This window comes from Cyprinus carpio, chromosome A15 (genome assembly GCF_018340385.1).
Source record: "Cyprinus carpio isolate SPL01 chromosome A15, ASM1834038v1, whole genome shotgun sequence".
NCBI lineage: Eukaryota > Metazoa > Chordata > Actinopteri > Cypriniformes > Cyprinidae > Cyprinus > Cyprinus carpio.
In genome coordinates this window covers 19535710-19553667 of record NC_056586.1, presented here as the reverse complement: position 1 = coordinate 19553667, position 17958 = coordinate 19535710, and the positions used below count along the sequence as shown (strand labels likewise).

Genomic DNA, 17958 nt, shown 5'->3' with positions numbered 1-17958 from the left:
CAGTTGAAACTATTATTTCTAAGATCTTAACATTTTAAGAGTTAGATACTTATCCAACATAATACTGAGGGTAGTGCTTAGAAATCTGTAACAGATGTAATCAGATGTACAGAGATCTGTATTATGAGTGCTTTACTTAGATTGCATAGTCATATATATATATATATATATATTATATATATATATATATATATATATATATATATATATATATATATATAATTCTTTTTTTTTAAAATCTGGCTGTGCAACTGTTGTATGTCATATCCAACTAAATCTAGATGATTTGGAGCTCAAAGGAAATAAGAATGCTGTTAAAATATTTGGGGTTTGTAAGATTTTGAAATGTTTTTGAAAGAAGTATCTTATGCTCACCAATGCTGCATTTATTTAAACAAAAATAGAGTAAAACAGTAATAATGAAAAATATTACAATTTAAAATAACAGTTTTCTATTTTACAGTATTTTAAAATAATTTCATTAGCAATATATTCCTGTGATGACAAATCAGAATTTTCAGAAGCTATTTCAAGAAAAATGTGCTTTCTTGCTGCTTAACATTGTGAATACTGTAATACTTTTTTTTTTAGAATATTTAAAAAAAAAACTGAATTTAATTTAATAGAATTTTTTTATTATATTATACATGTCTTTACTGTCACCTTTGATCAATTAAATGCATTCTTGCAGAATAAAAGTATAAAAAAATATGTAAACAAAAAAAATAAAAAATAAATAGTATTAATAATAATAGGCAAGTTCTCTGGTCACTGATAACATGTTATTTTTCTAGCTTTTTTGTCCACAAGTTATGTTTCTCAAAAAAAGATGTGAGAGGATGCTGCACAGTGAAAATGTGAGGTTAGATAAATAAAATAAAAAATAAAACCATTTAACAGGTCAGTTGGACACTGTGTATTGCTTTCCTGAGCTTTCTCTATTTTTTATCCTCCAGATTTACAGCTGCTTTTGGCATCTGTAGTGCTAGGAAGTTTCTTGAGCCCAAAAACAATCAAGCAAATATCTTTTCCTGAGATAATTCATCTCACAAAACCTCATCTCTGTGCATAAGAAAGGATATTCTTTCATCTCTGACAAAGTTTGTCAGTTAAATTTGAGATTCAGATAATCCTTGGTTACAAAAGAAAGAAAGTTTGTTTAACTAATTTTCATGCGGAGATGCAGTGTGCTCTTTCTCTTGGTCCTCCAACACACTTTTCTCTTCATCCATAAGGCACTTTGATTCATTTTCTTCATGCTCAGCTTTTTCTGCCAGATATTTCTCAACTGTTTCCTCTCTCACCCAGTCTAATATGCCAGAATCCGACTCCTTTGCCTCTTCAGCGAGTGAGTAGATCTTATTAGGGTTGAGACTGTTTTGTTTCCTCTGGAATAATTCAAAGTCTGTAAAATCCTTAGGGAAGCCCTTCCTGGCTTTGTCTTTGAGTATCGGGTCAGTCAACACTACTGCTGATCCATTGACCAGACGACCGAGAGACTCCCTTGTCTCTTCAGATTTTTGTTGCTGTAGCACTGCAGTGACATCATACAAATGTAGTTTTTTGTTCTGCTGAAGAGCTGAACAATATTTCAGTGAACTGTCTGGATGTGAAACATCAGAGGCCGCTGTTCCCGGCTTATTTGCACAAGTACTTTTCCGTTTGCCCTTCATCATTCCAATGACTTCGTAGCGGAAGCTAGATATGTCCTGCTTCAGCTCCTGTCGAAGTGATTAGAATCCACAATTAACTTGTGATTTTTACTCAAAGTGCTTACTTCAAGGTGCACTAAGCAGTTTTTAATCATTTAAAATGTTTCACAATGACTAGAATTTTGACTGTTTAAAATGTACACTGAAATTAGAGGAAGACTCCAGTCATACTGTATCAGTGGGCAAGAAAAAGCAGTTTTACTCTATATAAGTGTGGCCCTTCCCATGATCATCCAAATACAATTTTATTCAAGGGTATTTTTACAATGGCATTGAAAAGTAAATTTTTTTTTGTGTGATGTAATACTTTATGTGTATGTAAGGGTGTGTAGTATATAGTAAAGGAAATTAGTTGTTGCTTGCGTTTGATCTCAAGTCAATGTGAAAATATAATAAAATCTGACAAAAAACCATTTGGTAGACAAAATCATTTTCAGTGCTTACTTTGAAATTCTCTTCTGTGAGTCCCTCCTCAGTCTTGGCATCTCGAATCATAGCTGCCACATATCGTTTTATTAAGTTTCTCAAGACCTCCTGCATTTAAGGAAACAGCAGTACAATTGAGGTGAAACAAATCAATACAATGCAGAGAAATAATATTTTTGGTGATAAGATACCTGGTATTGGTGGTTGAGTCTCACGTTTTCAGCAGCTCTTCTCTGAAAAGACAAACAGAAGGACATTTGTAATTCAATAATTCTATGTCTGTCCCCTACAATACTAAAGTATCTTCTCTAAGACAATGAAGCACTCTGGACAGCTTATGACACATATTTATAATGATACATATTTCAATAAATGAATTCTCTTTGCTCCATTAACCTTTTCAATAAAATGTTTGTCATGTCATATGATTAGTTATTCTAATACCAAATTCTATTTAAGAGATAAAAAAGAAGAATAAGAAATAGAAAAAGAAAGAAGGAATATATATATATATATATATATATATATATATATATATATATATATATATATATATATATATATATATTTTTATTTTTTTTAAGAGTCTTACCCCCAATGTCCCAATTGTCTCAGTCCTCTTTGACCTCCTCTTGAACACATGCACCTTAATCCATGTAATCAGGTAACATATGGATTTGGGACTGGGGATAATGTTGAAGGGAGGTGGCAAGGTGCCTCCTTCCTCAAAATAACTCATCCATAATTTAGTTCTTGCAAATTTCCACTCAATATCAGCATGGTCCTTCAGAAAAGCAAGAACACACTATATGTTAAGGCGGGTCATTTCTGAGAAATTTACATTAATGCTTTCATACCAAAGTGACTTACAATGTACAGCGCATTGTACCATATTTTCCAGAATTTATGTCATGGGGTGACTTGTATTACAAAGCAACAAAAATATGCCTACAAGTGCTCAGGTCAGACCTCAAAATTAACTTACGGCGATGTGCTGATAGGAATTGTTCATCATGGCAATGAGCATGTTGAGGAGGACCACCAAGGAGATGATGTTATAGGTGCCAAACATAGTGGCACCCACAAATTCGGTGAACTTGTGGTCAGCTTGGACATTGGTCACATACAGATTGATCAACCCAAAAATAGACCAAAACAAAGACTGCAAGGTCTCAAATAGCCTACAAACAGTGGACAAGCAAGATCAGAATGGGTAATTCCAACTTATACACAACTTTTTCACAATATTTTCATTTTGATCTAGGAGTTAAAATTACGTTTTAAGATTAAACTAATTTACAGCTGGTGTAGTTAACAATGACAATAGATAAATTAAGCTTTGAGATATGAAGCATTAGATATTAGACTTTTTCCCTTCAAACTTACGTTGAGAAAGCGTTGTTTTGATGTTCACAGCGGATGCCTTTGCAGTTCATGCCATCACTAGTCTCATAGTAGAAATAAAGCTGATTGAGTCCATTAGCAAAGGCAAGCAACACCAGGCAGTAGATGAAGAGGAACTTTAGGATGTCCAGAAGCATCCGTCCTAATGATATCTGCAAAGGACCTAGGTGGGAATTGGCCGTGAAGAGCGAGATGAGGCGTAGAGAGCTGATGATGTTGGCGATGGCAAACACTGCCTCAGCCACTAGTGTGGGGTGCCACATTTCCCAGGTTTCCCTGGGTTTACAACCACTGTACTGTTAGGAAAGACGTAACAGTTAGTAACTCTTGATCCATTCCTGATTCCCACCTGTGACTATTGTGATGTAATGTACCTTAACATATGCAACAATCTTCAGTGAGATGGTTGCAAGATACAAGGAATTCATCACAAAGTCCATGAGATTCCACCAGTCATGGATGTAATCCTGAAATCCACCATCCCACATCTGCTTGATCTCCGTCCATATGAATCCTATGAGGGCGGCCGAGAAATTTTGTTGGTATATGTTCAAAGGACCAGAGAACCAAGATTAACCATGAAAATACTGCATGATGAACATTACACACAAATAGCACACTTTAGGATCATTTTATGGAACCATATCGGTTCTGTAGGGATGTGGCATTACCTAGAACCCAGGGTAGGACCATCCATTCCACAATGGTGGGCTTTGGACCTTGGCGATCAGGATTGTTGGAGACTATGTGCTGAGAGGCCAGCAGCAGGAGGAAGGTCAGGTAAGAGGCGGTGTGGCAAATAAACTTGATGAAAGGCTTGCGGATGAAGAGGCCATAGTGGCTCTTGGGTGCCACCAGGTAACAGAGGGAGAGCAGGGGGAACATGAGGCCGATCAAGACACAGGTGATGAACTTGCCAGCCCAGTGACGTCTCCTCCAGCCAGGAAATTCATCATACCAGCGTGAGGCCAACAGCTGCTGGCAATTTGGCTGTGCTACAAACTGAGACAGAAAAGAAGAGAATACATGTAATGAAAGTATGAACAGGTGGTCTGGGAAGCAAGCTGCCAACTCTGTCATTTTGCTTTTTTCCCCATCGTCTATGGTCAGATTTCCCAGAATATCCATTTTTACCATGGCAAGACTTACTAGAAATTTGCATCTGTGTACATATATTATATTGCATAGTTTGTGTATGACATGGGACCACTAACTTACAGAAATATTATTACGACATGTATTCCACTCTAACTGAGGAATAAACTGTCAGTAAAATTAAGTTACAGCACAAGCAAACTATACATCAGTGTTTTCCACAGATTCCCCAAAGCTCCAGACTCCAGGATACCATGTGAAATGAGCATTAGTGTCTTATAAAGTCAGAATGATAAAGTGAACATGAAGAGTGAGGCCAGGAGGTCTGAGTTTCTTCCATTTATTCCCCATCAGACTGCTGAGCCTAGTTAACATGTTGCTTCATACTGCACGAGATTCAACACTTACACAAAGGTTTGTAATGTGATTTGACAACAAAATTGTTGTAGCCAAAACAGTTAAAAGGTGCAGTGGCACCTATAAATTGAAAAATCATGAAATGTTAAGAATTTTGTAAAATACAATACAATAACAAAAAAATTAAATGAAACTAGCCAAAAAATAATAATTTTAGTACTAGTCTTTGATGCAGAACATACTGTAAAGGTTTTACTTTTTATAACTTGCCTTTAATTAATCACAAAATGCCATAAAACCTAGAAATGCCACTAGAAAACACTACCAATAATGCTCTGGCCCTGAGATAATAAATGCTGTGAGATATATTCTAGATATTTTTATGGCCCTGAGATATTTAATGATACCAAATTAACATACTAAAACATTCAGCACACACACACAAAAAAAAAAAAAATCCAAAAAAACAACTACAGTAAAACTAAGTCACAGAGTGAAAAATAACAAAACTCAAAAAGGACAAACTGAACAAAATAGACATAAAAAACTACATTTAAAATGATAATAACCCTGTGTGTAACACACTCACTATACTGAGCGAGAGAATGTTGAAGTAAAGCTGTATTATTTAACATTAGAATTAAATTTAGTATGTGACTTGTACTGTAAGCCACCTACAGGACAAAGTTGTAATTTAAGCTTTTAATCTTTTAATTTAATTTAATAAAAAAAAAAACACACAATTCTCTGAATCATGCATAATGCAATGTACATTTTTACTTTTGTGCTTTGCCAAGCAAATGCTACAGTACTTGCAACCATATATTGACTCTTGTTCTTGATGCTTATTTTGTTCTTCTCCATCATCCTCTTCATCTTGTCTCCAGCGATTTGCCCAAAGCCATTAACGGAGCATCTAAAATGTCAAGCGGAAGTGGGAGGGCGCCTAACCAAATTACAAACAAATGCATCCTCATTAGAGCAGAGCCAGGCGTTCTGGAGGCGATGAGGTCAAGTCTGAGATGATTTTAAGTGTTCTCCGTCAGGGCTGATTTGTATGGTGCAATCTGTTCTACCACTCAACTGAGGAGTCTCTGTCACAGGGCTGCTGTACAAGCGACAACAGTACCTTAAAACACCTCAACAGGACAAATAAGGCCAAAAAGAAACATCAGGCCCAGTCTAGAGTATGTGCCTTTTTACTGCCGCACTCTACATCAACAAATAAAAGGTGGGGGGAAAAACATGCCAACTGACTTAATATAGTACCAAGTTCACTTCTTCTGTCACATTTCTTACAAGGCTTTCAGAACTATGTACAAAAGCTTGAAAGCTTCATAAACTTTTACTGAAATGTGAAAAGAACTTTAATACAAGTTCAAAATCACAGCACCTCTATATGTATATACAGGCACATATACAGTAGCTACAGTGCCCATATATTATAAACTATTTAAGCACATCATTTGAAATGCTTTACCTCCACAATAAATAAATAGTACAAGCATTCCTAATGTCAAATGTATTCCATGTTCTCTACTCTTACAAGGTTTGATATCTTTTCATCTGAGCTAATATAAAAGCATGCTGCATCTGAGTCATTCAAGTAACATTTACAATAATAAGATTACAATAATGAAACAAATGCCATTTAATCTGAGCTTAACCATGTCTAATATTATCACAGGTTGTGAAGAATATAACCAATAGATATTTAAGTAATTCACATACAATAAGCAGAAAAGAAGAGCATGCATGTATACTGAACTCATCTAAAAAAAAAATGTAGGGCCAAAAAGAGGGCAAAATAATTTCAGCAACATGGCTCTAGAATGTCACAACTGATTGCTGTGTAATAATAATTTCTTCCTTTATTATTTATTTATTTGTATCTTAGTCATTTTTATTATATATAAATGGCACTGTATTGTTGAAAAAAAATTAAACCAAATAGCATATATTTTGAAGTCAATACAAGTTACAAATATTTTTTTAGCACTTTACACAAATTAAAATCTATTGTAAAGACTATAGTGTCATTATTCAAGAATAATGAATTATATAATTTCAAGAAATCATTATTATTAAAGAAAGATATGTAAAAGAAAGATAAGTAAAATATCTGACAAAAAAAGTTATAAATAAATTAATACAAAATAAATTAATAATAAATTAAATAAGTTAAAAGCAGATGTAAAAAAAGTTTTGGTGATGGGTTTGTGTTTGCTGCTTGGTTTAAAATTTGTTATCTGTATACATATAAATGTATACATTTTAAATGTCCAAATATTCTTCGGGTAATTGTACAAAAATACATAATTGCAATAACAGATCCATACCTCTTTTTGGCGGTATTTGATGGCCAACTTCAGTCGAGCCAGCTCATTGTTGGCCTCATCCTGCAGCAGGTTGACATTATCTCTGAAATTGAGGATCAACTCCAGTTCGCGTGAGGACCGGGTTTGATCCAGGAGATCCTTTGCAAAGTGTTTGCATTGATGGGAGAGCTCCTCGTATTCAGCCTTGAACTCATTTTCAACTTTGCTGAGCTCCTGGAGCTCCCAGCTGAGCTGGAAGGCGGTGAGGAAAGGATCCTCGCTGGACAGGGCAATGAGAGAGGGGCTGGCCAGGGCCTTGTAGATGTTCAGTCGCGAGCGTGAGTGCCGCAGACTGTCCACGTCTGAACTGGAGATGCACTCCATGCAGTTACAGCGCACCTCGTGAGGCTGGGGTATCGACACACCTTTTTGCACCAGCATCTTGATGATCTCGTAGTTGTTGGTGTGGGCAGCCAAGATGATGGGAGTGATGTCAGGGGTGAAGTCTGAGAACTGTTTATCGAGCAGGATGGGTGGCACCTGGTTAGAAAATAGAAAAGATGGCTGAAATTCATGTCACACATATATGCCATATTCATTATTTTTCACTTTACAATGGCCCCAAAAACAACTGACACTTTTAGAAAATTAATATGACTCTGAACACAAATATCCTTGTATTACAACTGAACAAACCAAATATATTATAAAATTAAATATGTATTTTTTTTATATAATAAATGCCACATTTCGTTTGATATTTTGTCATATAATACATTTTCAATTGTGCCTTAAGTGTCCAATTACTATACTGTAAAAAAAAGAAAAAAAAAGTTGTAAATAAATCAGAGATTATCGGATTTAACAAGAAAAATACTATTTTGTTTTTTCTACTTCAGATTTGAATGTTTAATTCAGTGTGTTACTTGCTGTTTTTTTGTTGTTTTTTTTAACTTGTGAAATTTACTAACAATTTCTACACCCATTTTTTTTTTTTGTGTGTGTGTGTGTGTGTGTGTATTTAGGTCCACTGTATGTTTTATAATAATAATAATAATAATAATAATAATAATAATAATAAATGTATGATTTAATTGTACACTATTTTCACTCAAATAGCTACTAAATTTCACAAACAAGTGCAAAGTAACAGCAAATAACACACTGAATAATCTTCTGTTTTATCCTAATACATCACTAATATTTATGCATCAAAAATCTGTTTTATTTATTTATTTTACAGTGTATTGAAATACTGCAATATTTCTTACTGTGACATTGTTTTATGGAATAAAATATAAAAAAAAAAAAAAATGAAATATGCATAATATTGAATCAGGATTGAGGGCCTGTTTTGACAAGCATTTAGTGATAAAAAAAAAACAAAAAAACAACCATTGCCGTAATGAGGATGCATTTGCTTTGCTGGATAAAAACCCCACAATTAAGGCCTCGTTATTATTCAGGTCTCAAATGTGAAGGACAGCTCTGACTATGAAAATGAGAATAATACCAAACGAGAGAGGAACACAAATGCATAAATTAGGAAGAAAGGTATAAAACAGTAGGAGTGCCCACTGCTGGTTCAATTATGACGAAACGGAAGCTACATCAAATGACCCAGACATTGGCAGGGAAAAAAAGTTTTTTTCTGAAAAACCTCTGAGAACATAGGAAAAAACACTTGGAAGAGAGGCTACAGAGAGGCCTGCGATCACTTTGAAGTAGCTACAGCGCTTCAGTAGCAGAGAAGAACCGTGTGAAATTCTGTCTGGAGTTTGGCAAGGTTTTCGCTTGAAAAGCATAATAGTGACCCAGTTACAATGGGAAAAGATTCTGTGGTCATGTAAGACAGAGCTTTTCTAACCAAAGCAATATGTGTGCCAAAAAGTGCCCTAAACAACAAACAACAAAACATCCAATAAATTACACAATCCTGAAGCACTGGTTTTCATCAGCAAAGATGGCACACTTTATTAAAATAGAAGGAAGAACGGCTGGCACAATATATACAGCAACCTGCTTCAGTCTGAAGTTTGGGAGGGACGAAGTTCATCTAAAGGACAATGTTTTGGACAAGGGCAGGGATAAATTAACATCAGGCAACATAAGAACAAGATTGTGAATGTGCATTTCCTAAAATGCTACGGTTGAAGCACTAATCCATAATCCTAATCCAACCATGAAGTACATGCAGTACTCGAATTGTGGCACACAAGTATCATCCATTATCCTAAAAAATTTGAGCAAATCTGCCAAGAAATCTGGCCAAAATCATATGTGCAAATAAGTACAGACATTAAAAAGACTTAAAGATGTAATTCTTGCAACATATTGCATATTAAAATAACCTATGAAATAATTGGACCCCTATGACTTTCTTAGTCTGGACAAATAATGACTTTTCTTAAACGAAGTGGACTATCCCTTGTAAATGTAAAATCTGGAACCTGAAGCATAACCAGCTAAGAACTGCTGTTTTAAAAATAGTGAAGTGGATGATATCTAATCCTTTCCTGGGGAGTTTTATAGCAATCGTAAAATATACACTGCTTCATGAAGACTGTGATCACACCACATTTGTGGGAGATGGATTTAAAAAAAAAACTGTGAGAGACAAAGAAAAAACATGAAAAAGAAAACCAGGCGGCATTCACAAAAAGTGATTAAAAGTGATAAAGAATAACGAGTGAGGAACGGGTGAAGTGAGAGTAAAAAAAACTTGACTATTTGAGGAAGATAATGAAGGCTCCAGTTGGAGAGACATGTTCAGGCTGGCACCTATACTGATTATCTACTGCTGCAATACGACGCTTTGAAACTCATCCTTAACCACAACAGACCGGAGAGGTGAAGGGAAAAGTATTATCAGTAAGATGACAATTCAAGTCAGCTTTGTGTTTAATAAGTGAAAAAAAAACTTATCTCATGATTCATTACGCACATCTCCAAAAAAGAAAAGGGACAGCTTTTCTTTAATCTGATTATTTTTAATTGTTAAAGAAAGAGTCCCTTTACAACCATGTAATTTTACTGATCTGAGCAATGCAACTTACTCCCAAATGGAAAATAATAATAAAAAAATAATAACAGTTAAAAGTGTAATTTTTTACATGCAAATCCAAGATGCAGATGAGTGTGTTTCTTCATCAGAACAGATTTGCTCACCAATATGAATGGGTGCCATCAGAACAAGAGTTCAAATAGCTGTTAAAAACATCTCAATACACAAGGGAATATCTGCGTGTTTGTAAGAAACAAGTCCATCAATAAGATGTTTTAACTTTAAACCATCGCTTATGGTAAAAAAAAAAAAAAAAAAAAAAAAACTTTTTTGCCTACATAACAGCTAGTTAACTTATTTTAAAAATAAATAAATAAATAAAAAAATTAAAAAAAAACGAAATTACCAGTTCTGTAAAGAATTCGCTAATGTGATAAAAATCGCAAAACATGAGAGCCACAATTTATAAGATCAAAGCAAACAACCTGTTCCTGTGTACTTACTCGCCCTCTTGTGGTCTATAGACACGCTGATTTAGTCATTTGCATATCAAAAAGTTTTATAAATGCGACATTAATAGACATAGACAGGAAGAGACAGAGACAGAGGAAAAGAAAAAGCACTCAGGGATTGAGGAAGGAAAGAGCAGATGCAGAGCTGCTCTGGTTTGTGAATGGTGCATCCATCCCATCATTTTTTTTCTGAATGCATCCAGTCTATTCTTAGCCAATAAAGGAAAATTAAATTAAAGTTATAAGGAGTGGACAGAAAAGTAAGACCCATGTTAAGTCACTTGGTGAGGGAGCAAAGATCGCTCCATTAAAAAGTAAATACCATTAGAACAATGGTAATTGTTAAGTGTCTTGTAGAAAGCTGTTTTCTCCTCTGAAAAGAAGCGGGCATACAAGCACACCTTTTTCTTCACCGTGTTCTTGTGTTGACAATTGGGGACTTAATTCCTTTCAGCCCTAAAAGCACTCCTATCTGCACTATCAGTTGTTTACATGAGAAGTTAATACGACATCTTTTGAAGGTTTTGTGTCCAGGGAGACTCAATGTAATATCTGGATAATAAAGCAAACATCTATATTCAGATCTGCTCTACAAGTTCTGTTTTGGAGGTGCCATTTGAGGACTAAAAATGACACAGCTATGTTCGGAGTCACAGATAGCAGGGAAAAAAAACAACTCAAAATGCATATAATAAAATGCAAATATTCATATAATTATGCATAGTTAGGACAGCAAAATAAACAAGCTTTATGACCTTCAGCAGTTGCCACAAATTCATCTGTCACTTGGCATCTGCTTAATTGGGCAATTAATTGTTTTGTGCAATTAATTATTGGCAGCTCAGAGCAAGAAACCATCAAAATTCAAAGATACAGTATGTATAGAAACTAAATAAATACACCTTCACTAGTCAGGCTGGTGGGAGACCAGTCAAACAATCAGCTAAACCAACTGAACACCAGCAAGAGACCAGCTAAAACAGTAAACCACCTAAAACTTCAAAAGCAGACTGGTTTTCAGTTCTTTTATGGAATATTGTTATTGTTTTATAGAATATTGACAGTGTGTACTTCTTGGTTGGCTAGTTTGTGACAGAGAAGAGATCTACAGTAGCTAACTATACCAGACAGTTCTTCAAACAAACCTGTTTCTCTCCACTTGGCTTCTTGTGGTTCAGCAGGAGCTCCACGGCTCCCACCACCTCTTTACGGATGGCGTGGAGCAGAGCATCCCCGACATACACGTTGAAGCTAAGGAGCAGCTCAATGATCTCCAAGTTCTCATTCTCAATGGCGATGAGCAGCGCCGTGCGCCCTAGAGGATCAATGCAATTGATGTTGATACTGAAGTAGATCTCCGCCTCTTCCAGCGCTAGTTTCACGCTGGCGTAATCGCCCTTCTCCACGGCGTTGAGGTAGGACTTCTCCTGCGCCGAGAGCTCCGACTCAGCGCGCACTATCCGCAGCGGAATGCGGTCCCGGTACGAGGAGTTGTCCGTTCTGCGGTAGTACAGCTGTGACATTGTGTCTTAATCCATCAAAAAACAGCTGGAGAGCGAGGAGTAAAAGCAACCTAAAGACAAACACATCTGTATACGCTTGGAAATTGACAGACGCTTTATAATAACAGTCTACTGAAAATTTAGCAGAAGCTGGTCTAAGGTGGCAGATGCAAGGTAGTAGACCACACAGAACCAGCTGAACAGCTAGCAGCTAGTGATACAAGTGGTTAGGTTTTTTAACAATGGCTGTACGCACAGCTGATAAACAACTTGGAACAACTAATGACCAGCTGGACTTTCGAATAACGGGTCATGCAAAGGGCTGGGCACAGCAGAATATATCATATTGACATGAAAAAAAAACCTTAAAATATCAAAGTAAAACAATTAATAGTCCCTGGTGGTGCGTAATGAAGCAAAATAAATGAAATAAAAAATACAAAGCCTTTACTCTTCAAATTACGCATACTTTACGCATGCTATCGCCTTTTCTTCGTTTTAGCGACTTAAAATCTAACTCATGATACAAAATATATTCAAATAAAATATCAGTGCTTACTTGAATTAAAGCACACAAACCTACCAAAACACACTAATCTCCAAATTACGCATGCTTAGGCAATGGCACCACTATAAACTTCGCTTAAAAAACAGCTGCGATTTAATCATTAAGCATCACGACTGAACTTTTGAAAGAGCATATGAAGGATATGATGGCTGGATTAACATCAACACAATCCGCATTAAACACATACGGTTAAATAAACAACTAGCAAGGCTGGGATAAGGATTCTGTATTGATTTACAGTACAGAGCGCAGTGTACAAAAAACTCACCTTGCTGTCGTAACAACTTTGATTCTCACATTAATAAAGCTGATGCTATCAACTTCACCGATTCATCACCGAAAATACTTCTGGAGCAGTGAGGATTGTTGCGCATGACTGTGTTGTGCTTCCACAGTCAGCACCGACGCACCGCTGTCATCGTGCTGGAATTGCAATTATCCATTACGCCAGCGGTTCTTAATTCCAGTCCTCGCGCCCCCCAGCTCTGCATATTTTGTATGTCTCTCTTTGTTAACACACCTAATTCAGATAATCAGCTCGTTAGAAGTGAGCTCCGTGCATCCACTGTGTTCCCATTGACATGGTCCCTACACAGTGTTCATTGCTCCCTACTCCCTGAGCAGGGGGAATCTGTTGAAGTTTACCTCACTTCGGAACATTCATTCACGGATTTGCGCTGGCGACGTCTTAACACACGGACAAGTGTGACATCATGTACCTCTGTAAATAAATACAATTTACATTCACGTCTCGCACACTTCAATGCACTTTGAATGGAACATATACGTTCGCTTTGAAGTGGAATCATGGCGGAATATCCTGTGATGTCCACTTCGCATGGCACTTACGTTCGAATAGTACAAACGTCTAAAGCCATAAGAGAAACATACAAAATGTGCAGAGGACTGGAATTGAGAACCGCTGCATTACGCCCAGTAGACATCTGTCATTGACCACAGTTCATTATTAGCATTTCCTCTCGTCTGTTATTTCAGTTCAGCTGAGCCCCAGTCTGACGTAGATGATGCTAAAAATAATTACCAAATTACATAATACACGTGCACCAGCACAGCATAACAATAATGCAATCGAACTTACATCTGAGAGAGAGAGAGAAAAAAAAAACTTCTTGTTTGTATATCGTCGTACTCTGCTTATGTTTAAAACATAGCCTACTGCACGCGCCAACGCAGCTACAGAAGAGGGACATATTTATATCACTTAACATTCACTAACAAACATTAAAGACGGTCAAGGCCTGTTAAAATGTTAGGGCAGACCGGTAGTGGTATACAGTACATTGATTTGTAAACATATCTCAAAGAACAGATGAACTGTAAATAAATGTAATATTTAAAAAAGGTATAATGATATTTGAAAAGTGTTGTTCGTGCTTTATGTTTTGAACCCAATCAATAGCTTGTGAATCGGACTACACAAATGTTGCTCTTGATTCATTAAGAAGAACTGGCTCACAAGAATCATTTGTAAGGAATCAGACTGGGCTGGTCCTATGGGCTGGTCATGTATGCTCTTGGTCCAAAACGAAGAATCGGTTCATACGAGTCATTCGTTCGGTAACTGAACTACACTCTCTTTGTATGTTTTGATTGACCAATTAGGGATGTGTTGTAGGGTTTGTTATGAACAACTTTAATGTGTGGCAAATAAATATTAGAATATTATATAAAGTTTGAGATACATAAAGCAAAAAAGTTACAGACAATTTTTACACCTTCCCAGTCTACACTTCAAGTGTCCTCAAAGGTGGTAGAAGCAATGTGATATCTAATTTCATGCAATTTGATTAAGCCAGACGCAGGTGCAACAATTATTATTATTATTATTTGTAATATTATGCAGAGCTTGTGTTTCAGAATCATATGGTGCTGGCAGTTGGGGTCTTTATACCAATATCAAATAATGTAGAAAAATAATAATTATATTGCATAGCCTATTTTTTGTAATGTTCTTTAGTCTATTAAACTTTAATGAGTATCAAATGAAAATTGAATTATATTTGTGTGCAATGCTGTTGACTTTTAAGTGCTTATTTTTGTGGGTAACTAATGAATCACAGTCTTTTATGATGAATGCATATAGGTTTGAAAATCATACATATTTTCAGACTGATTTGTTAATGAAGCAAATTTGTGAATCAGTTTAAATAAATGTTAAAAATAAAAGACTCAATACAAAATGAAAATAACAGAGTCACATGAACATAACTGGAGAATATGGTTGTGAGCAAGCTTTACTCTACCTGAGCAAACAGATTAAACATTTTAAAGCATTTTAACTAGACATACATATATTCACATCGACTTTTCCATGGTTTTATACAGATTCCTGTTAGAATATCCAGTATATTTTAGTAACATTAAGCCGATTTGATCAGTACGGAAATCTAGAAATGTTTCATTGTATTGTCTTGATGTTACTCCTGTGAGAGCTGGTCTGACCTACATTCTGTCACGAGGAGCAAGATTGCAAGAAGGTTAATTGGATACACTTTTAATTGCTATTCCTTGATCCAGTTCAGAGAAGGAAATTCTGTTGGGTATTACGCTCAGTTAATAATCAGATAGTAGTATGGGTTAATTAAACGATTGTCATTTGATATCTTTAATTCTGCTGCAAATTAAGAATTGTTCAGGGTGTTCAGGGAGTTCAGGAAGTTAAAAATTATTTTAATAATGCAAAATGACATAAAAGTACTCTCATTTTGAAAGCTGATTCCACAGACATGTGGGCCCATCTGGAAGCCAAAAGGCATAAATGTCACTTCCAGTGAAATCAGTGTCACTTTCTGTCAGCATGTCTCAGTCCTTACACTTCCTTCATGCCAAGCAGTTTTGTTTAAAAGGCATCATATCTGTGAACACTCATAAAATGCCTTGCTTCCCAATTTATTATTTGCAAATTTTTCTTTATTATTCAGCTATTTAAAGGTACCTGCAGCATTTTTAGCAGCGTCAGGCACAGGAATATTTAGCAATCAAGGTTGTTTTCAGAAAGCTTCAAAATAAGTCGAACCCTCGAGCACAATGTGGTTACAACAAAATGGGGTGAACATAAATCAGACTATTTTGAGATGTGCACATAAATATTTGCATGGGATTATAACAGCATGCCTTACAAGTGCTATGTAGATTAATGCCTTTCAATTTCTGAAGACCGAAAACTTAAACAGTGGATAGATTGTGTGAATCATTCGTTAAAAGTGTTGTTTATAGTGGATGTGACCATCTATTCTAAGCGTCAAGAACACCTGATTCCTGATAGGCAGTTTAAGCCCATTTTGATATAACCCTACAGTTCAGAAGTTTGATGTTAGTAAGATTTTTTAATGTATTGAACAAAGTTTCTTATGCTCACCAAGGCTGCCTTTATTTGATGTATAATCAATGATAAAATATTGCTACAATTTATATAACACTAAAGTTAATGTTTTTTTTTTTTTTATTTTTTTTTAATTATTTTTTTTATTAAACAATCCAGAAAAAAATATCAAGTTTTCCACACACAAAAAAATTAAATAATGAAAAAATAACCATTTTCAACATTAATAAGCAGCAGCAAATAAGCGTATTAGAATGATTTCTGAAGGATCATGTGACACTGAAGACTGGAGTAATGATGCTGAAAATCCTGCCATCACAGGAATAAATTACACTTTAAAAGGACAACATTTGTTTGAAATAACTGTTACAATCCAAAAGCCTTTACTGTCACTTTTGACCAATTTAACGTATTATTTCTTTAAAAAAAAGAAAAAAGTACTGAGCCCAAATTTTTAAATGGCAGTGTATGTAATTAAAGATTTAACCTGCAGCATGAGTTAAACTTATTGCTCTGAATGAAACTGAATGGTGATCAAAAGCATCCTCATCTGACTATATGTATATACAAATGGCTCAAAGTAAATTAAAAAAATATATAAATAGCTCAAAGCAGTTCACATAAGCTCTGCTCTGAAAGCACTACACAATTAGACAGTGCAAATAATGATGTCTGATTGATGTACCAGAGGACTCTCCACTTGCAAGCTCTTCAAATATCTGGTGGAGTGTTTCATCTCTGAACCCTTGGGGGTGAAAAGGGTTTGTGTGTGCTCATTTAACCCACAGTGCATTATGCAAGTTTAAGCAAATTTTTGAAGAGAGAATACGTTAAAATTATTCCTCTTTGTAAACCCCAAAAAATTACTCATCAGCTATTCATAAACTAATAAACTTAAATAAAACTTCACAGACAGCTGACATTTCTGCAGGGAGGGTAGATAGTTTAAGAGTATGTTGAACTGAACGTCATTGATTTTGTGATGTCTTCATATTATGGGACTTTATAGCATTTAAATATAACAGCTGACATTAGGTTGTGAGTAACTCTCTAAATCTAAAATCCTTTTAGCTTAGCCTGTTAGCATGTAGGCTAGTAGGCTACAAAACACAGAATTCTTGCAAAATTTGAATGCAAAGCTACAAACTAAAGCCCGATTCGGAAGGTAATTGTTTCTCATGTGGAGGTCTGTAAAATAGGGTGACCAAACGTGCCATTTTCCCAGGACACGTCCTGGTCAGGATTTCTATATTGGCTAAAATATCCAGGTTTTGGCTTTGGTTTCCTGTTTTCATACTTAATGAAGGTAATGATCGTTTGACCAATAACATGCAGACATTGTACGTAATCGACCAATCGTGCATTTCAGAAATAAATATATATGCAAATTACACCGAAGTAGGCTACAACAGTTAACGTACCTTATGGAGTTCGGGACTGCTCAAAAAGGGTTTAAGCACTGAATTTTTAATCGATTTCTTCTTGTAAACTCAGAGATGTGGATTTGGACGGCAATTAAATTACCACATGACCTCGGTGTTTGTCAAAAAACAGTATGTAATTCGGCCAGGGATTTCTATGTGGGTGGTGAGAGAAAAACATCTACATCCTGGATTCGGACGTCAGTTAAATCACTGACTACCCCCTTGTAAATGGTGAAAATCACTTACGTCCCCCTGAGAAACAAATACCGTCCGAATAGGGCTAAAGACACATT

The 17958-nt window shown here is 35.6% G+C and overlaps 1 protein-coding gene across 1 annotated transcript; it reads right to left on the bottom strand.

Moving 5' to 3' along the window:
• Positions 1-221: 221 nt before the first annotated feature.
• On the bottom strand, positions 222-13449 carry LOC109081027 (short transient receptor potential channel 4-like). Its single transcript, XM_042771409.1, has 11 exons — positions 13167-13449; positions 11974-12401; positions 7334-7852; positions 4214-4544; positions 3917-4056; positions 3525-3838; positions 3124-3319; positions 2731-2922; positions 2330-2371; positions 2157-2246; positions 222-1721 (listed from the first exon to the last, which is right to left on the bottom strand). Exons 2-11 carry the CDS (start codon positions 12349-12351, stop codon positions 1164-1166), a joined length of 2760 nt encoding a protein of 919 aa, XP_042627343.1. The 5' UTR covers positions 12352-12401; positions 13167-13449; the 3' UTR covers positions 222-1163.
• Between the last annotated feature and the right edge of the window lie 4509 nt (positions 13450-17958).